Below are 27,513 nucleotides of genomic sequence, written 5' to 3' on the forward strand. Positions count from 1 at the left end.
CTTTGTTACGCATATCGAGGACATATTTTAGACCGGTTCGGTAGCGTTCGACTCACCGGCACTCAGTAACCGTATAGGGACCACACAAGAAATGGCAAATTATTTTTTAATTTGTTCATTTTGAATCTTATTTCAATTGCCATAGGAGTTGATGTATGCCATATAAATTGTAACATGAAATAATAGTCATTGAAACATTACCAGAACACAACATATGGGTTTTCCCGTTCCATCATTAATTTCCTGCTTTACACAGTTATAATTAATTTAATATTATTGTAGCTCCAACACCAGTGCATCTCATTGTGATGATTAATATTAATAATAACCTACTTATTTACTTTAAGGTAGAAGTGCTAGTGCTCGACGCTGCACTAGTACTCGACATGGGCACTTTATGTCAAAGTGACACGGATTAAATTCGAATACAGAAAAATCTTCGTTGTTCAAATTTAACCTATATTTCCATGAAATAAAGTGCCCATGTCGATGACTAGTGCAGCGTCGAGCACTAGTACTTCTACCTTATATCAAAGTCCATTGCGATGTCAACGGAATGCGCCTATTCTCTAATATTTCCGCTTTATATTTGTGAATTTATAATAAATTCCGTTTCCTATGTAATTTCTTTGTATAATTTATAGCAATGAAACGAGTACCCATCTAGTACCAGACATTTTCATAGTGTGTACAGTCACGTTTGAAAATATCGATACGAAAAATGTGCCAAAAATATGTATACACCACCTTAATATATGGGCATAAAAGTCGTGTATACATATTATGAAATGAATACACACTATGAAAATGTCTGGTACTAGATGTTATCCGCGCTCCCGGGCACGTACATCCATCTCACTCGCGCTTACACTCAGTGAGAGTGAGGGAATTCAGAAAATACGAACTTACTGGGTCTTAAGAGTAAAGGGGACGCTTCTCCATACAAGCGTAGTCCCCATTTTCCTCTCTGGATAATGACATTATGGAATATATTTTGACGTTATTTGATGTATTATTAACTATAGCTACGTTTGAGTTTTTTAGATTTCTAGGGTTCCGTACCCAAAGGGTCAAACGGGACCCTATTACTGAGACTCCGCTGTCCGTCCGTCCGTCCGTCTGTCACGAGGCTGTATCTCATGTACCGTGATAGTTAGCCAGTTGAAATTTCTACAGATTATGTATTTCTGTTGCCGCTATAACAACAAATACTAAAAACAGAATAAAATAAATATTTCCTTCCAATCTCGAGGTTCTCATCCAATCACCGAAGGTAAGCATCGTCGGGCGGGGTCAGTACTTGGATGGGTGACCGTTTTTATAGACAATGGACGTAACCCTTCCTGTGCGAGTCCGACTCGCACTTGGCCGGTTTTTGGATTATTGTAATAATTAGGTGCGAAAAACAGATTTCATACAAATATTTAATAGCTCCTAACTTTTATAATAATTAAAAATACGAAAAAAAAACATAGCTGTGGTTGATATACAACAAATTGTCTCAAAATATGTTCAATAATGTTAATATTCAAAGAGGAAAATGAGGACTACGTTTGCATGAAATTTCGCACGGGTCCTGCACTTTCCTCTTAACAGCATATACATAGTTCACAGACTGTGGTAGTATGGTATGGTAGTATGGCTCACACGCAATCGAAACATTCTTACATTTCTCGCAGCCTTAGGTCCAAGGATCGAGGCGATCAGCGATAAAGGTGCACGTGCCGTGTTATCGCATGCGTGGGCGCACGATTAGGTACATTTGTCGACACACAATAGCATTTACTTATATTTGAGTGTTGTTTTTGGGTGGATCGACTTTTTCTGTCGTTACTCGTTCGCGTCAGCCAGGCGACAATAATAGCATACTTTTTTAGAAGAATTATACCATGTTATACTAATATGCTACAGATGAGATGACCCATTATGTGAAGGCCGACCGGTCTGGCCTAGTGGGTAGTGACCCTGCCTACGAAGCCGATGGTCTCGGGTTCAAATCCTGGTAAGGGCATTTATTCGTGTGATGAGCATGGATATTTGCTCCTGAGTCATGGGTGTTTTCTATGTATTTCGAGCAACACCGGCTTCCGACACGTCGGAAGGGAGGAACAAAGCAATATCTTACCGCACAAATCGTTCTGCCATTTGCGGGGGGAAACGTGCAGTCGCACTTCTCACTCACTGCATACAAAATCCAATCTATAATGACGACACACATACATAGAAAACGACACACGTCAAAGACAAATCTTGCACACCTCGAACTCTTTTTGTGTACGGACGAGTCACAACACATACGCTCTATGCCTAGTTGGGCATGTGCTTCGTCAGAGGTTAAATACTGTAAATAGTATGAATGCTGACTCCCTTCCCGGTGTTGTTCGAACACGACGATTAACTCTAAATCGGTCCTGAGACTGTGATTTTTTTAAGCCAATTTTTTTTTTTATCGAGACACCGAGTTCGAATACTTGACAATGAAGTGTAGGCGAGATCCAATTTCATTACGCAGATATCTGCCACTCACCACAACTATCTAAACATCGTATCTTGCACAGCCATACTATTGCAAAAACGATCTTAGCCGTAACAATATTGAGTACACTCTCCAACGCGGTAACTACTACATTGGGTATTCGCACAAAACTATGTCTCACCTCGAGTCCAAGTTACTTGGTACCGTTTAAGAAAGTACGTGGAATCACCCAAGGGCATTTCAAGTGAATAAGGCATTAAATCCCGTAGGTTTGCGTTCTTCTCTCACTCTTATTGAACATAAGCCTGAGCGAGATGGATGTATTTGCTCGGGAATTTTAATTTGTTGTAAGTTTAAAAAAAGAAATGGCTGAGTTTCCTCATTAATAAAATTGCGGTTTTAGAATAATTTTTTATATGTTAAGCTTTTTAAAGTCCTTTTTGGACTTATGTTCGGGGTTTTTTTCCTATCGAGCTAAAAAAAAAAACAACTAGAGAAAATGAAGATGGCTAATGAAATTTTTGAAAACTCCGCTCTCCAAACGTACGGCACCTTAGGAGGAAAGGGGATGGCTGTTTCTCCATACAAGCGTAGTCTTCATTTTCCTTTCTGGATACTGACGTTATGGAAAATATTTTTACATAATTTGTTCTATATTAACGTTTGCCTTTTTTTTTGATTTTTTTATTATTGTGAAAATTAGGAGCGAAAAACAGATTACATACAAATGTTTAAATGCTTCTAACTCATATATTAATCAAAAAATCGATAAAAATCAAACGTAAGGGCGTAGGTGTGGTTGATATACAACAAATTGTGTCAAAACATTTTCAATCATGTTAATATCCATAGAGGAAAATGAGGAATACGTTTGTATGAAAAGGTGATTTCACGCGGTTCGTATTCTTTCGTCTTAAGAAAGTTCCATTTTCATATGTGGTTCGATCGTTTTTCCTTTGAATTGTAGAAGCGGTCCGACCGGTCGGGACCGGGCATTCTTCGTCAAAAAAAAAGTAGAATCACATTACATTGCCTCTCCCAGCTCTTAAACACCATTCCATTTTAGACCTAATACAAACTAGTTTAAGGTCTTGTTCACTGTTGATTATTTCTGTGTTTATGGTCATAGACAGCTAGAAATGCTACTTGGAATTGATACACTTGTATAGCTACTTATAATTAGTTGAGCTTTCTTCCAAACATGTTTGTGGGTGCGAGGTCTGATTACTGTTGACATGTTGTTGGCACCAATGCCTAGTATTTTTAAGTACAATGGTCCCCACTGCCTTAAAATAAGGTTGAAGGTGGCGTTTTTTTCGGTGTGTGGGGCTCGCTGCTACTTTCCCCTCTTCTAATAGCGTGAGGGGGGTAGAACTTGCCCCCCCCCGCGTGAGGGCGCCCTGGGATCGAAAACATTCCACCACGGCGCCCTTCGGAGGTTGAAGGCTACCGTTGGTGGGTTACCGACAATAGGGTTTACGTTATGGATGGCTAAAACTGCAGATGGGTGGATCAACTATTTTTTAATACAGTTGCTCAAAAAGTGCTACTTTACGTAGCTGTTTAGCGTGCGGATCTAAAACCTTATACGTAACGACGTTAGTTAATTTTTCCCCAAATACTTACATGAAATAAAGTTTGATAACCCCTGCTGAAGTTATTGATGTGGCTTACGAGTGGCAGGACCGCCATGAGATGACTTAAATTATGACGCACCATTTCACGCTCTAACAAGTATGTCAATGTTTCCAGGCCTCCGACCCAGGCGTGGTGGTGCTCCGCCCCGAAGCCCTGACCCGCGACTCGGACTCGGACGAGACCGACGACTGCGGCCCGCCGTCGCCGCTCGCCGTGCGCTTCATCAACGACAACGTGTTGATCAACGGCCGGTCGTCCATGCCCGGCAAGGTCGATCGCAGCCGCGCCGCCCGGGTGAGTTGTAGATCTAGCGCCGAAAACGACAGTGTCGTCAATGATAACTAACTAGGACAAGACCGACGACTGCGGCCCGCCGCCGCCGCTCGCCGTGCGCTTCATCAACGACAACGTGTTGATCAACGGCCGGTCGTCCATGCCCGGCAAGGTTGATCGCAGCCGCGCCGCTCGGGTGAGTTGTAGATCTAGCGCCGAAAATGACAAAGTGTCGGTAATGATAACTGACTAGGACAAGACCGACGACTGCGGCCCGCCGCCGCCGCTCGCCGTGCGCTTCATCAACGACAACGTGTTGATCAACGGCCGGTCGTCCATTCCCGGCATGGTTGATCGCAGTCGCACCGCCCGGGTGAGTTGTAGAGCGCGGAGAACGACAAGGAAGGAGGAAGTTGTGAAGGATTTTAATTATACTGTTATTGCATACATATTTAGTAATGATTGTTTTTATCCTATCGAGTCTACTTTAACCTTTTGGTTGGAGTCTGCTCTTGCAAATATACTCGTATATTAATATTCAATATAATAACTATATAATTTAGCCCCCTAATCGTATTTACATGTGGAATGAAAATACATAATTTGTACACAATCTCAAAAGGTGAACGAACCTAAGAATGACCCTTGCACCATATATTTAACGCATCCGTTATTTCGCTTCTAAATACCTTTAAAGAAAGAAAGAAAATACATTCATTTAACTCCACAACACATTACATTTGGAAAAAGAAGAACATACAGAGAAAGAAAAACATTGGACGCTAAAATACGATCCCCACTCAGCATAATGCGGCGGCAATCCGTGGCGCTGGTTTTCAGTGGGGACCTGACTCAAAACTATGATAGTGGCGGCACATACGTCAACTTCGTCAACGTTTACTCTAGTAACCCGACACGTTCCAAATTCATTTAAACGCTCACGTAATTCTCGTATCTACATTTTTTTATACAGTCGCCATCAGATATTTCGGAGCGGCCGAGGTGCTCGCAAATATCTGAACAAGCCTCTATTGTCAAAGCGTTAGATTGCGTGTTCAGATATTTTTGAACACCTCGACTGCTCCAATATATCTGATGGCGACTGTATCACGTTGGCGGCAAACAAGCAATTAGCATCACAGTCGCTTGCATGAAATGATCTACTTTAGTCAATCTAGCTTCGTAAGAGAAGAGTCCAATTTGGGTACTTGACACATATTGAATATTATAACAAAATTTAGTTAAATGGATAGAAAATGAGCCATCCATTACAAAAAACTGGAATTTGAAAAATTATATTGAGAGTATAAAAAATTCCAAGGCTCCAGTCTAAAAAAAAATTTTTTTTTTGTCTTTCAAAAATAGAAAAAAAATGGTACCATTCGATTCCTTACGTTTTATTGAAAAAAAAAAATGTATGGCAACTATACACATAAACGCAATATTTCAGGGTCAAAATGGCAATTTCCTTGATCTTCCATACATGTAGGACAGACTTATATAATGTGACGTCACATCACATTATCATTTTTTTTTATACTACGTCGGTGGCAAACAAGCATACGGCCCGCCTGATGGTAAGCAGCCTCCGTAGCCTATGTGCGCCTGCAACTCCAGAGGAGTTACATGCGCGTTGCCGACCCTTAAACCCCCCCCCCCCCCCCCCTCCTCGCCCCTCGCCCCTCATTGATTGATTTTGTTAGAGGCGTTTCAATCGTCGAGTGCGGGCGTCAGACTTTAACTCTCATTTCTGACATTTGTGTTGCTCAAATGCCACGAGTCCTGTATAGACATTTGATCCTCAGGAAAATCAAGATCGTTTGACATTATTTACAAAAAACTGTCAAGTAGCCAATTTGAAAACGCAATTAAAGACATGGTCTCATGACAAAGCTACTGTTTTTTCTCTTCTAAATACTGTACGGTGTATAATTACAATGATATTTATATATATAAAATGTCTTATATGAAATGTATACTTGCATGTACATAATGCCTTTTTCTTTTGTGTCAAAACACGGGCCTACCGACCCGTGAAACGTGCGAACAGCGCATGGAACCGTGTCGAATTAACAAATAGTACGAGATCACTTACGTTTTGATTCGTAATCGCACTTTGGCATAGTTCCATCTTTAGCTTCTAGCTATTCCATTTAGAAAAGCAGTGTTGTTTATAAAGGTCCGTTAGATATTTTACTTTAATTGTTTATTTTTGATTGGCCGCCAAAATGCTTTTGCAGTAAATTGACCTGGCAATTATTTTGATGCGATCCAGACTACGGAGGTTGCCAACACTTTATATAAATCCAAATCCATGTTGTTCATCCAAATGCGAATATAAGTTGTTTATCTTAGTGTAATTTCATAAATTATAAGTGTTCTTACTTATTGCTCATATCTATTTTTTGACTCCCTTTTTTCTTCTAATTGTAACTTCGATATATTTCATATTGTAATATCTTGTGTCACATGTGCTTTTATATCTAGTGTGTATTTTGTAATTATATATATACAGTTTCTATTTGCGAGTTCCTGTAATTGGCTCTGTAATTACTATCTAAAAAGTTTAATGTATTTTTAATAGCTGTTGGAATTCCTTGTATAAATAAATAAATAAACGCCCTGGATTTTTTCTATATGTGTATTTCATACCAGAATTTTTAATATGTTATATATCTAAACAGATAAAAGTTTGCACAGTCAAATAATTTAATTTCAGTACCATTTCGTACCTTGTTACAGTGACAATCAATATGCGTGTCGATAACGATAAGGACCTCATACTGTTGTCACTGTGACATGGTACGATATGGTACTAAATTAAATTATTTTAAATTATCAACGGTTTGCCAAATTTGACAAACGATTATACAAGTCAGTGAGAAGTCATAGAAAACATTCCTTGCTTGTCCTTAAACATAGGACCAAGTTTTTCAGCGGAGGATTCCAGTACGCAGCAACAAAAATGTGGAATGATCTCCCGCCACCAGTATTTATTTATTTATTTATGTTCAGGAGAACCAACAGCTTTAAACTTACAATAGGACAACAAGATTAATACAGCGAGCCAATTACAGGAACTCACAAGTAATTACAAAGTATATAAAAAAAGTAATGCTTACACTGACGCACACACACATGCGTACGAAGTGAGAAAAAATATAAACACAATTGAAAATGAAAATACATAGAAGCCATTAAAATAGACTCTAGGTTTGGAAACACTTAGTTCATTAGCGCCCAGAATAATTGAGGTCTTTAAGTTCGAAAGAAAAAAAGAACATAAAGTAAAGTATATCAGATGTTAATGCTGATAAAGCATATTTTAAAGTTCATATCAAGGCGCTAATGCACTAAGTTGATGAATAAAATGCATTTAATCGCCTAATGAAAACTTAATAAAGAAACAAAAGAAAAAAACAGTATACATGTAATAATACAGAGAAAGAAAGCTCACATAAAACACCGCTTAGCCAGACTATGCCTCACCAAGGAGTCCTATGCCGTTAAAGCACATTTACTTAAATTATTTGCATTGTATTTGGTTCTTGAACACACATATTCACATAAGCAACCGCGCCGATATATTATGTCCAGTTTAGGTACTGGGTTTCATGATCCTTGGATATGTAAAGACCCACCTGTCAAATAAGAGACCCGTCTGAAAATCAACGCTGGGTATATATCAGTGGCGGTGCGTCACAAATATTCGTAGGAAACCCGGAGCTAATTTTGCTTTCCTTTTCTCCATAAACCGATCGTGAAAGTACTTAACGGGCTGAAATTAGACAAGCCGGTGGGAATCGAGTTCTTTGAACGATCCGCCACTGGTATATATCTAGCACAAAAGTTGAGACTGGTACCCATTGCCTATACCATAAAATAACATACCTAAGAGATGTAAATTTTGGTATATTTTTTTTTGTGCAATTAAGTGTATTTTGTTTTATCTCACGTTCTATGTTATTTATTGCGTAGTTGTGACAATATACATCTTTTATCTTTATCTTAAAAAAATGTCTATTCCAGCTCAAGATCCAGTTCGATGATTCGCTGACACGCACGTTCGAGTACCCGTCGGAGACCTCCCTGTGCGAGGACGCTCCGCAGCCGCCCGCCCAGCCGCCCCAGCCCGCCCACCAAGCCGCCCTGGGCTCCAACACCCATATAGGTAACTATGATACCAACAGACCAATTCCGCCCTGCTTTCTCTTGCTCGTAAAAGTGACATTTAAGCGACATAAAATTGCTTATTATGCTCTAGAGCATAAAGTAAAATCATCTATTATGACTCTTGTTAACTTGGCAATAAAGTTCTGCATGTGCCATACTGCCTGCCAGCCCGAACGGCACGAGTACAGTCACGTTTGAAACCATCGACACGATCGAAGTGCAAAAAATATCTATACACGACTTTATAAGGCCCATATATTAGTGTAGTGTAGTGTAGTCATATTTATGGCACTTTGTCCGTTTCGATATTTTCAGACGTGACCGTACGATTTTCTTTAGTCTTGAACAACTATTAAAATATTGGATTTAATGTAAATCATTGAAATCCAAGTGAAAAGCAAAGCGTACAACTCGGTTGAGAATTGTGACCCGAGGGCTTACCGCGAACCACGTTGGACGTGTTGCCTCCCTGTCACACTTACGTACGAATTTACAAGTGCGACAGAGAGGTAACACGTCGAACGTGGTTCGCGGTAGGCCCTCTGTAGAGGAGAACATCTGGACATAAGGAAACGGTTGTGCCCGAGCTGAAACGGAAAACTTCGCTAACGCTCGGGCAATAAATACGATTGTTATTTGGGAGAATCAACTTTTTAGCGTCACTCGTTGCCATGGTTATGATTAGTTGTCCAGGGGACAAAAGTTCATTGAAATACTGATTTTATGGTACTTAAATGTATTAAACTTGCGTTTTTGTGGTCGTTATAACCAATGTCCATAATGGGCCCCCTACTAAGCATGTTAATAGAACGGCATACAACGTCTCTTCAAACAAACTGTGCCACTGTTGTCCCTTGGACAACGGGACAGGATAACAAAACAAAAAAAGTTGATTCACCCATTTGCATTGCGAGTTTTTTATTTAGCAAGTTTTTTATTTTTTATTTAGTTTTGCTTGTCGAGCGATATATTTCATATTTCATATTGACGAAAATGCCGCCATATCTGTCTATAGAGAACTTCTTACTCGGGAGTACGTTTTTTTTTATTCATCGAAAAAAAAACCAGGTATACCATGGCAAGTACTCTTATACCGAAGAAAAGCTTTAAAATACTTAAGAATGAATAAGCTGCCGAGAGCATATCGGGCCACGCTCAGTGTAGGGTTCCGTTGTTACCATTCTGTGAGAATAGGCTAGACGAAGGCTATTAGTAAGTATCATGTACATGACAAGAATTAGGGAGTACCTTCGCAGCGCTTTATACGTTTTTTTTTACTAAGAGTAAAGACTTTGCAATAAGTCGAAAACGGCTGGATCGATGTTCGCTGTAGTTTTCATTGAAAGTATTTATGAAACTTTTGTATTACGAATTTTTTCACATATTTACTTTCGAAGCGATTAATTCCGAAAATATTCGTTTTTATAAATAGTTGTTGGAGACCCGTATTCCTTTTGAAATACAGATAATAATAATAAATAATAATAATTCAGCCTATATACGTCCCACTGCTGGGCACAGGCCTCCTCTCATGTGCGAGAGGGCTCGGGCTATAGTCCCCACGCTAGCCCAATGCGGATTGGGGACTTCACATACACCTTTGAATTTCCTCGCAGATGTATGCAGGTTTCCTCACGATGTTTTCCTTCACCGAAAAGCTAGTGGTAAATATCAAATGATATTTCGTACATAAGTTCCGAAAAACTCATTGGTACGAGCCAGGATTTGAACCCGCGACCTCCGGATTGAAAGTCGGACGTCATATCCAAATACAGATGTAGTGAATAATCCTTTCCCTTCGTGTTTTCCCGGGAATGTTCGTATTTATCATGCTACTTCATTACTTTTTGTACTGAGACGGACTGAAATAGCATGACACGTTCGTAAGTTTTCGTGAAAATACGATGAGAAAGGATTATTCACTACATCTGTACCTATCCAACGATACTTCACACCATTGATTTAACGTGGAAACATGTAAAAACAAAAACATTTGCCCCCTTATTCATAAACGTGTACTAAAGTTACTATGCCGCTAATCATCGTTTGTCCCTTTCCATCATACCAATACGTCGGAAAGGGACAAACGATGATTAGCGGCATCGCAACTTTAGTACACGTTTATGAATAAAGGGGTTAGTGTAGGAGCCCTATAATTAAAAATCTTATCGTTTTTATTTTACCGTTCTGTCGACATGCATGATTTATGCATCCATGCCAAATTGCAGCTTTCTAGCACTAACGATCACGGAGCAAAGCCGCGGACAGACGAACAGACATATCGAAACTATAAGAGTTCCTATTGGACTACGGAACCCTAGAAATATACGCATACGTTTTTATCATCATTTATGTACCTATAAGTTCGTTATTGTGTAGTATTTTTATTATAATGTCTGTGTCGTAGTATTTTAATTCATCATGATGACTTATAACATAGTTAAGTTAATATTATGTAATAATTTGTGTAATTAAAATATTTGTTCATGAATGAATTAATGTACTATATGTATAATATTTAAATAGCTATTAATATTTGCACGCCTTCTTAAGGCAAAATAGTTGAACCAAATTGTACCTGCCTATTGACCATCTTACTGTACACTATTTTATGCAAATAAATTACTTACTTACTTACTATAATATTATTTATTTATTTAAGCGTATGGCGTAACATTGTAGGCAATATTAATACTATCTATTTATTATAAGTCGACATCCAGGCCACGCTGCCAACTGATCGCGTCCGGTATCAAATTGGTATAGAGGTCCTCCGGGCTGCCTTGGAAACGTCTCTTTGGGCATCGTTCAACAATGTGCTGGGTAGTTTGTTCTTCAAGGCCACAGTCACACAACGGACGGGGGAAGAACGTTGCTCACGTCCGCAGGAGAATGCTTTAGATACCCATACGTGTCCCCTGGGTAGCGCTAAACGAGCAACTACAATAGAGGCGATTGTAGACAATTTGTTTCCACCTGTACTTATTTCGAATGCAATAATTATGCTCCAGAACGAGAATACATGTCAACTACAAAATCAACAGACTAGAGATGTTGGACCTTCTGTCCGCATCTGCCAACTAAACATCGAAGGCATTAGCCGCTCAAAATGTGACTACTTGTACCTATAATATTGAAACCTGTTAACAATGAGATGTGTACAATGTTTTAATTTTATTTATGTTTAATGCCGCCAGCCATGCGAACAAAGCGCGAAGCGAATCTGCTTTTTATAATGTACAATAATGTTATGTTTTCACGTAAAACGTTACCGCTTAGTTGTTTATTATTAAGTTTACGCTATTTCTTATCACAACTGAGGTTATATGTGGCATTATCTATGAAAAGGGACCTTATTGTCGATGGCGCTTACGCCGCGCTGCGTCGCGCAGCGTTGTGTTTGTATCGGCGTATCGTTAATAATGGCGTAAGCGCCATCGACAATAAGGTCCCCTTTCATGGATAACGTCACATGTATTTCTTATAACGTATTTTTAAACCATATTTATGGAGAAGGATATAGGTCGTGTCGTCCACGATGACTAGTGAGATGAGTTTTGTTAAATTTAACCTTTAATAACATGACATTAAGAGTCAAGTCACGCGTCTTCGTGAATGACACATCTATATATATGTCACCAATTTGTAGAGAAAAAGCATTTTTACTGCAATGTTACGCAAAGTGCCTTGGTGAAAACTTAATGACGTATTTAATAATTATTTTAATTTAGTTCATTTAAAAATAGTCTATTTTTTTATACTACGTCGGTGGCAATCAAGCATACGACCAGCCTGCTGGTAAGCAGTCTCCGTAGCCGATGTGCGCCTGCAACTCTAGAGGAGTTACATGCGCGTTGCCGACCCTAACCTCCCCTCCCCCCTATATCGTCGTCTAGTATCAAAGAGAAATTTGAAATACAGGCGGATTGTCAAAGTAAACTTTGTAGCCACAGTAAATTTACTGCCATCTTTCGACACATGATTAAAACTTTGAGAACGCCATTTGACGCTGATCCTCATTCTTTCACTGATATGTGTTAAATATCAAAAAGTGGCGCCATCTTACCGAGCATAGGCCGACATGTTTTCGAGCGATGACGCCATACCTTTAGGAGTGTGGAATTAAGAGGGGTGGCATCTCTTATGGTAGAACTGTTGTAAAAGTGTCCAGCTGTCAGCTTGCTTGTTTGCAGTTACACACCTACTTTTTTGATTAACTTCTCTATTTCCGCTACCCAAAGGTTGTCTGGAAGATATCGCTTTTTAGCTATAAAACCTCTGCCTGCAGCCTGTTGTCTGCCTCTAAATTTAAGAAATTGTTTATTTTTCTTGAATATTTTTACTGAGGTGTGCCAATAAAGAGTATTCTATCTAACTATAATTTCTATATTAAATCAGTCGTCTGTCAAATATGACGCGACTTCAACAAGTGTTAATCTATGCCCAACTAGCAAAAACACGCTTAGAATAGTCTCAAGACTACAATTTTTTCGCTCTTATATTGATTTTATATCATCGTATAAGCCCGGATTTGGGCACAAATTATAAGCGTATTTATTTTGATATCGTTCTAATATCAGTCTAATTGAATGCTGCTTGCATTTACAGTAATCTTTCCAAAACTTATTTAAGCTACCTTAGGCTAATATCGCTTTTACGTAAGTATCTTGTAAGCCTACATAGGCTTATATTGGTCCAACGTTAGAATCTTATGAGCCTAAATAAGCTTATTTAGATTTTTTGTAAGATCACACAGAGAGTTGAAACATTCTATTTGTGAAGTATAAGTGTACGAGTGAAAATAAATGCAGCAGCGTGACATAAATATGTTAGTGTAAGTATTTATCTAACTGTTTATGAATTATGTTTAAATATAATAACGTGCTCGTTATCATCGTGTGTGTTTATGTTTTACGGTATGTAATCACGTGGGAAAATATTATTTACTGTAAAGTAGACCCTGTTTTCCACTTCAAACTTCATGCGCCTGATCAAATATGGTATTTGTATCCGTTTATAATTATTTTATTTCTTTATTTGTACTGGTAGTCAGCCATAGCTGTAGGTGTATTTTTAAAGCGCACTATTAGACTATTATAAGATTATTTACACTAAATTCTGCATTCAGAATACAAATGATATGGCCATGTTGAATTAATTAGGGTTCCTTGGTTTACTTACTAAAACCCTAAATACATTTGTTTATCCTTACTAGATCACTTGACACATACTAATAAACTAAATGTTTTTTTTATTTAAGTGACAAGATTGGTGATGCAAAATGGTTGTATTTATGGATATAGACCATTACTTGATGAAGAAAGACTTCCGCATGTTAAAACAATTAACATGGCCTTGGGAAGAAACACAATATACAAGTCTTGTTATTAAGCTACTATGCCAATACATTCCAGGAGACAACTCATTAATTTGCAAAATCTCTTTGTTTGTGTTAAGCAGTGTCCTTGCGTCCTTTGGTAGAACATTATTTAGTCTTCTGTTTAAAATAATTAGCAATCCATTTACTGCTGCATGAGGGATATTAAATTTTAACGCCCATTTTTGTAATTCACTTTTTAAGGCAAAATCTTTCTCATAATCTGTTTCGTCATCGGTCGAAGATTCTTTTTCACTAAAATCATTAATTTCACATACTGAAACATTGTCCTCAACCTCTACATCTTTCATGCAAGCAGAACCTACAGAACCCTCACTAATATTTTCACCAACACTACCTTGTCTTGGCAGGAGCTGTATATGTATTTGATTTACTTATGATTTTTTTGTACTTCTGAATTTTCTGCCGATAACCATCACTTCTCGAACGTTTTTTCCAGTTGTCGTAATCCATACCTATTTAAAATTACACTCTTACTTTAAATTACAAAAAAAAAATAATTAAATAATTAAATATCATACTTACAAGTGTTCCCAAAATCGATTTAAGATCAAACGATCTTATATTGATCTTGTCTTTTGTGATATAAGTATCTTTATCCTATATCACTCTAATATCTTACTAAAGTGCTGCTGTTGATCTTATTATGCTTGTTTATAGCTTTAATTAAGATCAGAAAAGTACGTACTTACAGTGTTCTTTTGCTATGTTGACATTAGTCAAGTTCAATGAGACTTCGTAAATGTTATTGTAGGACCAAGAGGCTTATAATAGTATAATACTATGTTGATATTAGTCTTACATTCTTACAATAGCATATATAAAGTCTAATATAAAATCAAATGAACTTAGAGAAAGGGGATATAAGACCAGGCACTCTCAAGTTCAATAAGACTTCGTAAATGTTATTGTAGGACCAAGAGGCTTATAATAGTATTATACTATGTTGATATTAGTCTTACATTCTTACAATAGCATTTATAAAGTCTAATATAAAATCAAATGAACTTAGAGAAAGGGGATATAAGACTAGGTACTCTCAAGTTCAATGAGACTTCGTAAATGTTATTGTAGGACCAAGAGGCTTATAATAGTATTATACTATGTTGATATTAGTCTTACATTCTTACAATAGCATTTATAAAGTCTAATATAAAATCAAATGAACTTAGAGAAAGGGGATATAAGACTAGGTACTCTCAAGTTCAATGAGACTTCGTAAATGTTATTGTAGGACCAAGAGGCTTATAATAGTATTATACTATGTTGATATTAGTCTTACATTCTTACAATAGCATTTATAAAGTCTAATATAAAATCAAATGTACTTAGAGAAAGGGGATATAAGACCAGGCACTCTCAAGTTCAATGAGACTTCGTAAATGTTCTTGTAAGAGCAAGAGGTTTATAATAGTATTATAAAATGCTCTTATATACATATATAAGACTAGGTAATAAGACTGACCTTACTAAAGCCGGTACTAGCTTGTCTAAGACTAATATAAGAGTGATGATATGTTCCAAAACAATAATAAGAGCTCTATAAGCTCATCAGTTTTATAAAGTGCGCAACCTGAGACTCTTTTGCTAGTTGGGTGGTGTGTGGAATTAAGAGGAGTGGCATCTCTTATGGTAGAACTGTTGCAAAAGTGTCCAGCTGTCATCTATAAATAGTAGTTCCAAATGTCTCCAGAGTAGCGCTAGAGTAGCTAAGAACCTAGGCGTCATTGACGGAGTGAATTGAGCTGTCTATGATTTGATTTTTTAGTTCAAGTACTATAGGCATTGTAGCGCCACCTATTTAAAAAAAAATTATGACACTTTTTGGTACATGGAGATTTCGTTCCTTATCTCCACCTTCCTTGTATCCGTCCAACTAGTAGATGGCGCCACTTTAAGATGTTTTATTTTATTTAAAACATATCGGTGAAGTCAAATGGCGTTCTAAAATTAATCATGTGTCGGAAGATGTCAATAAATTTACTCTGGCTACAAAGTTTACTTTGACAATCCACCTCTATGTCAAATTCTTTGTTAGTACCCACAATACAAGTCTCGTTGGACTAGGTTGGGTATTGTAAGATTGTTTCATAATATCTATATATTTACTTTTAAAATATCCATTGTATAGTGTACTCGCGGCGTGTGGTGGTGCTCCGCCTGGCGCCCGCCATCCCCGACGAGACGTTCGTGTGACCGCTTTACACCCCCCACTCTCCCCCCTTTTAGCTAGAGGACCTAAGTTGTCTACTCTTGTTAACATTTCGTGTAAAAGTTGGTCCGCTTGAATAGAATAGAATAGAAATCTTTATTGCGAAACCATGGTATAGTTGCTACATTAAACATTCTTATTCCTCGCGTTGTCCCGACATTTTGCCACGGCTCATGGGAGCCTGGGGTCCGCTTGACAACTAATCCCAAGATTTGGCGTAGGCACTAGTTTTTACGAAAGCGACTGCCATCTGACCTTCCAATCCAGAGGGAAAACTAGGCCTTGTTGGGATTAGTCCGGTTTCCTCACGATGTTTTCCTTCACCGAAAAGCGACTGGTAAATATCAAATGATATTTCGTACATAAGTTCCGAAAAACTCATTGGTTCCTCACGAGCCGGGGTTTGAACCCGCGACCTCCGGATTGCAAGTCGCACGCTCTTACCGCTAGGCCACCAGCGCTTTGCTACATTCAACATTGAAAAAAAAAAAAAAAAAAAACTTATTGGTAGACCTGTCTTTATGGTTCCTTTCGTTTTGTGTGTTTTCGTATGACTTTTAAGGCTAGTTTTAGTGTCTCGCTGACCAATAGTGCGGAGCGCTCCGCACTACCAGTTGTTGTAACTCCATGACCCGTCTTTACTCTACAACGCTCTCTGAACTTAATACACATTGGCAAAGATAATTGATAATGGAGGTGTATTATCAAAGAAAACTTTGTAGCGACATCAATTTGCTGCCATCTTTTGATACACAATTAAAACTTTTAGAACGCTATTTGACTTTGATCATTATTTTTTACGGATGTGTTCAATTTGTTAAGAAGTTTAAGTTTTGATTGGCGTTTTCTATCAATGATTATCACCTTGACTAGCCCCCCAGGGATCCTCAAACTACTACGCAGGCTAGACCAGGCGAGTCTTTTCTTTTGGCCCGCGGAAAAGCTTAAGGCCATTCCGGCCCGCGAAATGGCAACGCGTATTATAAAATTGAGAAACGTCGAATGATGATTCTTATGACAGTACGTTTTTGTAATAATGAATATGAATATGTAGCCGTCACCTAAAATATTTGTGGAATTTTTTGGAAATTTACCACATTATTTATTTAGAAATGACTAAGGGATCTAGGGAGCCATCGCGCCGCGAGAAGTATAGCCATGGTTCTCCGGAATCTTAGGTCAAAATGTCTGGAGACTGCGTCGTAGCTAAAAATACTACGCCATGATTAACACACACACTAAAGAGACACCGCATTACGAATCGTCCCTGTCCCGCGCTATACGCTGTACAAAACGCAGTCGCACGCGTCAGTCGGCGTCCTATGTGTGGCGACCGCGAGTTGTCTTACAAACCTAGTCTTGTAATGTGGCTAAGTAATACGCTAGTAACTTATATATGTGACATTATCTATGAAAAGGGACCTTATTGTCGGTGGCGCTGACGCTATTAGCAACGATGCTCCCATATTATAAACAACGCCGCGCTACGCAGTGCGGCGTAAGCGCCATCGACAATAAGGTCCCTTTTCATAGATAATGTCACATATCTGTTACGTAGCGTCCGCATCCTTGTCCCGCTACAGGACGCTGTCGCACGCGTCACTCGGCGTCCTATGTGTGGCGACAGCAACTGGTTTTCTAAGCCCCATCCATTAGTATGGCTAAGTAATACGCTAGTAACTTATGTTACGTCCTATAGCGTCCGCAGCCCTGTCCCGCTACAGGACGCTGTCGCACGCGTCACTCGGCGTCCTAAGTGTGGCGACCGCGACTAGTCTTATAAGCCCCATCTTGTAGTCTGGCTAAGTAGTACGCTAGTAACTTATGTATCTGTCCTTTAGCGTCCGCGTCCCTATCCCGCTATACGCCGCACAAGACGCTGTCGGACGCGTTCCAGCTCGGCGTCACCAGGCACGAGCGGGAGCAAGAACATACAGGTATGTGGTTTTTACCTTGTTCTTACATTGTATCTATAAAACATAGCAAAACTTAGTTTTTTTATTTTTATTTAGACACCAAACAGTTATATCCTCTTAAGGTCCAGCCATAGAAATGAAAAATCCAAAATTTGCCACTGGAATTTGAACCTATAGTGCACGGAATACTATGATTTTATTTTGTTTGAAAATTGCACGAAACAAAACAAATGCAACTCTGTCCTAATTGAATATGATTTAAATTTCATCGAACTGAATAAGTCCTATAGGTAGGACCTTGGGCCTTACGAGGATATAAACATATCAACAATGCAATACAAACGATGTACCACAACAAAAGGAAAATACAACTAAAAGACCTGGAGGTTCATAAATTATAATTATTATAAATTATGTTAACTGAAATAAATATAGATAAAGCCCGACCAGAAATATATGATCATTGTCAGGAGGGCGCTGTTATTCTCATGTAGAGGGCGACAGTTCAGTTTAGTATGAAAAACTTAGTTCCAATGAAATTCCGCAATATGGCGCGTGATCATATATTACTGGTCAGGCTTTATATATCTGAATGTGAATTTTTCTATCAGATAGAAAAATAACTGACATCTGTACTTATGTACAGTCGAGTTCATAAATATGTATACATTTTTTCACCTTATTGCAATGGATTAAGGTGAAGAAATGTACACATATTTATGAACTCGACTGTACTAATAGTACATTGTGCAACGAGGGGGGTAAGTGAAATTTTGGATACGAGGGTGATTAACTGATTATTCTCGACAGCCGGAGGCTGGAGGGAATTAAAGACCCGAGTTTGCAATATTCTTACCCCGGAGTTACACACAATGTTTTTCATCACACTTGCAAAGAAAAAACTAAATTTTAAACGAAATAATTCTTCAATACGGTGACATATCGAACATTCGCCCGCCATTTTGTAATTTCTTGACAGGTTAGTATCGAGGGCACAGACCTCTTCGGCATTCAGCCACGATTAATAATTATGTAAAAATATTTTAAACGGCTGTTAAATTAATCGAATTATTTAAACATAAACAAAAATATAAAATTATAAACGTCAGTTTTTTATGCTACTTGGTTTGTATGAAAAAGTGACGTAATTAAATAAAAGCTATAACTCCCCAGGGAGCTATTGGTTTTTTTTTCACAATCCATAACTCCCGCGGGAATCAAATAGGCCTTTGACCTTCAGTACACCTGCATGAAATAAGAACTTTTTCAAGCAAGTGTGATGAAAAACAACTTACGTTTAACTATATTTTTTTGACTAGCCAACTAATTATGTACGCAATCTACTTCGAGTAGATGTTTATTATAGTTACTAGGAACTGGTCTGAATGTCAAAAGGCGTTATCCATTAATCACGTCGCACAAGTTTTACAATTTTTGGAGAGCGAGAGGCTCCCGACGAGTGTGTACTGCCGGCGTACACTGCTCCCTTTTTGTCTCGTTTTTACTCGTTTCTTCTCGTCTTTCTCCGATTGTATCGAAGCGGTGCTTATCTGTGAAAAGGGACCTAATCGTCGATGGCGCTTTTTTATACCACGTCGGTGACAAACAAGCATACGGCCCGTAAGTAAGCAGCCACCGTAGCCTATGGACGCCTGCAACTCCAGAGGTGTTACATGCGCGTTGCCGACGCTTTAAAAACCTGTACACTCCTCCTCCTCTCCTCCTCCTTCTCCTTGTTTCTTGTTGTTCGTAAAAACTAGTGCCTACGCCAAATCTTGGGATTAGTTGTCAAAGCGGACCCCAGGCTCCCATGAGCCGTGGCAAAATGCCGGGACAACGCGAGGAAGACGAGACACTCCTTGTTTGAAGAACCCCTGTATACCCTCGGGAAAACCTCGACAGTGAGCTCATTCCACAGCCGGAGCGTCCGCGGGAGGAAGTTCCTCTTAAACCGCACAGTGCGCGACCATTTAGGCTCTAGGGTGTGAGGATGGACACCCTGCCGACGGCGGGCGGTGCGGGGATAGAAAGTGGCCGTCGGCATCATGTCAAACAATTCTTCAGAGCACAGCCCATTGTACAAGCGGTAGAACACACAAGGAGGCAAAGTCTCTCCTTAGACTATAATACTATACTCTGTCTGGCATTATACTTCGAACTTCGAACGATGCTTCGATACAAATATAACGCTGCGCGACGTAGTGTGGCGTAAGCGACATCGATAATAAGGTCCCTATTTATGGATAATGCCACAAATTAGCTGTCAATCGTTTGTCATTTTGACTTACGTATTTGTAAGAAAGGGATAAAACATAAAGAACTAATTGAGGTTTATACAGTTTTAAGTATAGTCGTTTGATTTGAAGCTGGCCCCGAGCGGCTTATCCTTTGTCTATTGTTAAGGTAAAACCGCACGTGCCACTACCTGAAAAAAAAAGGCTCATACAATTCTAATTGGCACCTGAGCGCGGGCTAGTCCAACGCTTAAAAAACCAGTGTAGGTGCGCTCTCCGATAACGCGCCTTTGTTACGCATCTCGAGGATATATTTTAGACTGGTTATGTAGCGTTCAACTCGCCGGCACCGAGTTATCGAAGAGGGACCACACAAGAAATCGCAAATTATGTTTCCATTTTGAATCTTATTACAATTTCCATAGGAGTTGTAAATTCATTTTATAAGCAGGTAGTGGCACGTGCGGTTTTCCTTAAAATAGACAATAGATAAGCCGCTCGGGGCCAGCTACAAAGCTAACGACTATAAGCGTCATGAATTTAAAGGCGCCTACGACGTTTTGGTCGCCTGAGGGCGTCGACGTGTTACTTCCCTGTCACACTTACGTACGAATTTACATGTGCGACAGAGAGGCAACACGTCGAACGTGGTTCGCGGTAGGCCCTCTGGTACATGTTGCGATTGCGACAATATCATTGTTTGCTGTCACAGTCAAGTGCAAAAATATGTATCGAAAGAATCGTCTCATAAATATGGTACTACGCTGTTATTACACTGGAATAAGATGCTATGGGACATATTTATGAATAAGATGTGTACACCCATATCTTTACACTTGACTGTACAAATCTAACGACTATATCATATACATTTTGTTTTTAAATTTTAACTGTATTAAGTTCAAAAATTATTAAGTATTGTTTTAAAAATATATTCTTCAGGGTTGGCAAATTCATGCGAAACATAATGTCTGACATATGTCCACCTCTAACAGCAGGCAAATGTAAGCCCTTATCATCCCAATGTTCAGCATCTATTCTCACATTTTTGGCATTATCTTAGTACATTTGTGTCGAATAGTCGGTTTTAACTGTTTAAATTTCATCAGCTCGTTAGCATAGACACGTAATTTTAGATAGCCCCACAGAAATAAGTCAAGAGCTGCAAAATTTGGGGAATTCGGGTGCCAATCACTGTCACTTTTTTTCAAAATTAATCGAACAAACAACGTGTTTTAAACAACAGAAACATTTGAGATAAAATTGCTTGCTGCTAGTGGTAGACATTTGGCAGAAATTATCTTCCGTATACAATTGCCAACCCTGAATAATATATAATAAAATTTCCACTTAATGTAATTAAAATTTAAAAACAAAGTGTATCATTCTTATTTGTCCACCCCATATAACAGTGAGCACAGAAGCCCACACGGAGCCCACAGAGTCCGAGGACGCGCGGCCGTGCGCGGCGGACTGCGCGCGCACGTGGAGCGAGTCGCGCACGCACGCTACAGACCTGCTGTTCTGTGAGTACCTCCTACAGACTACACACTGCACTGACTGGATGTCGTTCGATATCTCCCTAACGGGAGGTAAGAGTGACCGTGTCCGACGTTAGGCTGCGACGGCTGTAGCGGGTCGCTCCCCACCGATGTGGGGAGGTCATTCCACGTGTTTGTGTGGACGTGTGTGCTGCTGGTGAAGTAATATGTTAATTTAGGTGTATGTACAATGTGTGTAAGTTCAAGAGTTAGAAGCGAAGAAAGAGCGTGTAGGTAGACGGTCTTACCTGATAGACGGCCTTCACCACATTGACCTCAAGTGAAAAGATTTATTTTTATTTTTTTATATATTAATACATTGATACATACAAGTTGTCTTACTATTTTTTTAATTTTCAGAGTGAACTCTCAGACTAGCCAGCAAAGAAGCGGTGAAAAAAAAAAAAACAATGAACATTCCTATAATTCGTAATTGACAAGCATATTGTGGATAATTTTGATACGATTTTGACGCAAGTCTGAACATATGTACTTAATGTTATACTTTAACGACTTACAATTATATCTATTGTATGAGCTGACGTGGCAAGTAATTATCGGCCTTATTGTATGTGTGTTATGATATATAATCGCTTTTTGATTTACAATGTACTTATGTGCTGTGAATATTTACACGTATTTGAATCGCCTGTTGGTGGTTCATACAAATTTTGTATGAAAATAATTAATGTAATCTTATAATCTTTAATTTCCTACTTAAACACAATTGAAATAGTTTTTGTATGATATGTAACACGGTTTATTTTTGATTTATAATTCGAGCATATGAATTTTACCCTCGACTTATATGAGTACTCGCTTGCGGCTTTGGCCGATAAGTTGCCTCCGGTGAAATGAATAGTATTATGCTCTCTTGATACCATTTATAAGTTGGGTCACAATTCTTTCCGTTGTTTTGTTTTTTAACCCCAAAAAATGTGACGGAGTAGCTTTTTGTATGAGATGAAATTTAGTTTCAAACTTTTCTTGAGTTAAATGAAATTTACAGCTAAAAATACATGCAATAGCACTCGTCTTTTTTATTTATTTGATAAAATACAGAAATACAAGCGTGACAGAGTGGTCCAAAACAAGGTGAAAATAATTTTGACCCAATTGCCTACACCAAAGGCTGATTGTTATTTTCATTATTTATTACAAGGCCCGTACTTTTCATGCCGTTGACGCAAAAATGACGTAATTTAACATACAGGGAGTTGTTTTACAACACTACAAATTTAGATAACTTATTGACGGGTATCAAAATAAATACTTGTTACGAGAATAAAAGCTTGTTACGCTGTTAAAAATAAAAAATATGTATTATTTGTTTGAGTGACAATAATATGAATGTCAGTTAGAAGTTTCTGTACTGATTGTCAAGTATATGTATAACTTACCTAAAGAGGTTGATAAATGATTAATTATTACGAAAATACTAATTGGAATCATACTCTATGTAGCGTGACGTCATTTTTCTGTCAATGGCATGAAAGGTACGGGCCCTGTGAATGTGGTCTGAAAACGTTACATTTAGCAAAATATTGTGTTAAATAATTCTACAGTTTGTATTTTGATGGTGGTGCTGGTTTAGCATTTGTTTATATTCACTACTAACATTGATACTGGTTTCTTTACTTTTTAGGGTTCCGTAGCCAAAAAAAAAACGGAACCCTTATAGATTCGTCATGTCCGTCTGTCTGTCCGATTATGTCACAGCCACTTTTTTCCGAAACCATAAGATCTATACTGTTCAAACTTGGTAAGTAGATGTATTCTATGAACCGCATTAAGATTTTTACACAAAAATAGAAAAAAAAAAACAATAAATTTCGGGGGTTCCCTATACTTAGACCTGAAACTCAAAAATCATTTTTTTAAATTTTAGAGTTTGCAAGTTCGGTGACATTATTTAGTATCTTGTTATAGAATTTTATACAATTTCCCAAGAACGACTTTCTTGTTTTAGCCAGTCTGTAAAATGTTACTTTAAGCTTTCTTGTGTTTCCTTTGGCTCCGACTTTAGCCCTTAACCCAGTTAGGCCGCTTTAACCAGGATTTCGCACGGTCTGAAGTCTCTCGCGTCTCGTCGCATCTCGTGAATGTTCGTTAGTCGTTCGGGTGGCGGGTTGTGGGCAGTGTGGGTTGTGATCTGACGAAGTTTGCCTCACGCCAGTCCGTCGGCCAGCGGCGCCGCTCCCGGCTTTACAGATAGTGAAACCTGGTTTTGTCTTCAGAAGGGCATTGATGAGAAGAACATAGGCCACAGCTCCATGTTACAGAAGCCCCCAAACAGTATTATCCCCTTGATTGTGTGCGACACCTTCGAGGAGACCGAAGAACTACAGAGTCCAACTAAATCGGCGCCCATGAGCCCAAAAAATGGAAGGAAAAGTAAACAACACGCTGTACCAACTAATCTTATATGCACTCCCACTAGACTTACGAGATGATCAGCTTCAGAATTGAACGGCGATGGCTCCGCTGCTTCCCGCGCGCCGCTCAGGACTAGCTCCACCAACAACCTGGCTCGCAAGAACACCCCGACCAGTATGTCACGACCCAACACGCAGAGACAGGTCTAGTGAAAACTGACTAGCCTTTTATTTAAATACTACTGTACCTAATATACATCCTAAAGACATGAAGTCACGTACAAATCTATTGAATAAGATGGTACATGTCTACATATGAAATTATGCACTGAAGTTAACTATGGAAATGGCGTCTGGACGTCATTATTATTAAGGTCCGACCGAGATCTCGGTCTCGGTCTCGGCTTAATTTACCTAAAGAGGTTGATAAATGATTAATTATTACGAAAATACTAATTGGAATCATACTCTATGTAGCGTGACGTCATTTTTCTGTCAACGGCATGAAAGGTACGGGCCCTGTGAATGTGGTATGAAAACGTTACATTTAGCAAAATATTGTGTTAAATAATTCTGCAGTTTGTATTTTGATGGTGGTGCTGGTTTAGCATTTGTTTATATTCACTTTTTTTAGGGTTCCGTAGCCAAATGGGAAAAAACGGAACCCTTATAGATTCGTCATGTCTGTCTGTCTGTCCGATTATGTCACAGCCACTTTTTTCCGAAACCATAATAGCTATACTGTTCAAACTTGGTAAGTAGATGTATTCTATGAACCGCATTAAGATTTTTACACAAAAATAGAAAAAAAAAAATCGGGGCTTCCCCATACTTAGAACTGAAACTCAATATTTTTTCATTTTAGAGTTTGCAAATTCGGTGACATTATTTAGTATCTTGTTATAGAATTTTATACAATTTCCCAAGAACGACTTTCTTGTTTTAGCCAGTCTGTAAAATGTTACTTTAAGCTTTCTTGCGTTTTCTTTGGCTCCGACTTTAGCCCTTAAGCCAGTTAGGCCGCTTTAACCAGGATTTGGCACGGTCTGAAGTCTCTCGCGTCTCGTCGCATCTCGTGAATGTTCGTTAGTCGTTCGGGTGGCGGGTTGTGGGCAGTGTGGGTTGTGATCTGACGAAGTTTGCCTCACGCCAGTCCGTCGGCCAGCGGCGCCGCTCCCGGCTTTACAGATAGTGAAACCTGGTTTTGTCTTCAGAAGGGCATTGATGAGAAGAACATAGGCCACAGCTCCATGTTACAGAAGCCCCCAAACAGCGTTATCCCCTCGATTGTGTGCGACACCTTCGAGGAGACCGAAGAACTACAGAGTCCAACTAAATCGGCGCCCATGAGCCCAAAAAGTGGAAGGAAAAATAAACAACACGCTGTACCAACTAATCTTATATGCACTCACAAGCTGCACCAGACTTACAAGATCTGTGGCGATCACTGCACACAGCATAATTATTAGCAGTGCTTACGCCTAATTTTGTGTTATTTCGTTTTCTTTCGTGTTTCCTTCCTTCTGTAATCTGTGCTTTCTATGCTCTTGTGCCTGTGCTTCTTCACTCTTGTAACTGTCCTTAAACTTTTAAATTAAACATAGTGTGTCTACAACGGACTTGTTATTCAACGCCCGGTAGGCACTCTATAGATCAGCTTCAGAATTGAACAGCGATGGCTCCTGCTTCCCGCGCGCCGCCCAGGACTAACTCCACCAACAACCTGGCTCGCAAGAACACCCCGACCAGTATGTCACGACCCAACACGCAGAGACAGGTCTAGTGAAAACTGACTAGCCTTTTATTTAAATACTACTGTACCTAATATACATCCTAAAGACATGAAGTCACGTACAAATCTATTGAATAAGATAGTACATGTCTACATATGAAATTATGCACTGAAGTTAACTATGGAAATGGCGTCTGGACGGTCATTATTATTAAGGTCCGACCGAGATCTCGGTCTCGGCATAATTTACCTAAAGAGGTTGATAAATGATTAATTATTACGAAAATACTAATTGGAATCATACTCTATGTAGCGTGACGTCATTTTTCTGTCAACGGCATGAAAGGTACGGGCCCTGTGAATGTGGTCTGAAAACGTTACATTTAGCAAAATATTGTGTTAAATAATTCTGCAGTTTGTATTTTGATGGTGGAGCTGGTTTAGCATTTGTTTATATTCACTTTTTTTAGGGTTCCGTAGCCAAATGGGAAAAAACGGAACCCTTATAGATTCGTCATGTCTGTCTGTCTGTCCGATTATGTCACAGCCACTTTTTTCCGAAACCATAATAGCTATACTGTTCAAACTTGGTAAGTAGATGTATTCTATGAACCGCATTAAGATTTTTACACAAAAATAGAAAAAAAAAATCGGGGCTTCCCCATACTTAGAACTGAAACTCAATATTTTTTCATTTTAGAGTTTGCAAATTCGGTGACATTATTTAGTATCTTGTTATAGAATTTTATACAATTTCCCAAGAACGACTTTCTTGTTTTAGCCAGTCTGTAAAATGTTACTTTAAGCTTTCTTGCGTTTTCTTTGGCTCCGACTTTAGCCCTTAAGCCAGTTAGGCCGCTTTAACCAGGATTTGGCACGGTCTGAAGTCTCTCGCGTCTCGTCGCATCTCGTGAATGTTCGTTAGTCGTTCGGGTGGCGGGTTGTGGGCAGTGTGGGTTGTGATCTGACGAAGTTTGCCTCACGCCAGTCCGTCGGCCAGCGGCGCCGCTCCCGGCTTTACAGATAGTGAAACCTGGTTTTGTCTTCAGAAGGGCATTGATGAGAAGAACATAGGCCACAGCTCCATGTTACAGAAGCCCCCAAACAGCGTTATCCCCTCGATTGTGTGCGACACCTTCGAGGAGACCGAAGAACTACAGAGTCCAACTAAATCGGCGCCCATGAGCCCAAAAAGTGGAAGGAAAAATAAACAACACGCTGTACCAACTAATCTTATATGCACTCCCACCAGACTTACAAGATCTGTGGCGATCACTGCACACAGCATAATTATTAGCAGTGCTTACGCCTAATTTTGTGTTATTTCGTTTTCTTTCGTGTTTCCTTCCTTCTGTAATCTGTGCTTTCTATGCTCTTGTGCCTGTGCTTCTTCACTCTTGTAACTGTCCTTAAACTTTTAAATTAAACATAGTGTGTCTACAACGGACTTGTTATTCAACGCCCGGTAGGCACTCTATAGATCAGCTTCAGAATTGAACAGCGATGGCTCCTGCTTCCCGCGCGCCGCCCAGGACTAACTCCACC

General features: G+C 39.1%; 1 protein-coding gene across 3 annotated transcripts in view; it reads left to right on the forward strand.

Annotated features, from left to right (window-relative positions):
• Positions 1 to 22,388, forward strand: part of LOC133528792 (serine/arginine repetitive matrix protein 1-like) — a 71,250-nt gene extending 48,862 nt beyond the window's left edge. For all 3 annotated transcript variants that reach the window (XM_061866261.1, XM_061866276.1, XM_061866270.1), the window contains 5 exons: positions 4,229 to 4,408; positions 8,417 to 8,558; positions 18,012 to 18,107; positions 21,733 to 21,846; positions 22,222 to 22,388. In XM_061866261.1, the coding sequence (XP_061722245.1) occupies positions 4,229 to 4,408; positions 8,417 to 8,558; positions 18,012 to 18,107; positions 21,733 to 21,846; positions 22,222 to 22,223 (534 nt within the window). In that variant the 3' untranslated portion in view covers positions 22,224 to 22,388. The remainder of the gene's footprint in view (positions 1 to 4,228; positions 4,409 to 8,416; positions 8,559 to 18,011; positions 18,108 to 21,732; positions 21,847 to 22,221) is intronic.
• The last annotated feature ends 5,125 nt before the right edge of the window (positions 22,389 to 27,513 follow it).

Source organism: Cydia pomonella, chromosome 1 (genome assembly GCF_033807575.1).
Source record: "Cydia pomonella isolate Wapato2018A chromosome 1, ilCydPomo1, whole genome shotgun sequence".
NCBI lineage: Eukaryota > Metazoa > Arthropoda > Insecta > Lepidoptera > Tortricidae > Cydia > Cydia pomonella.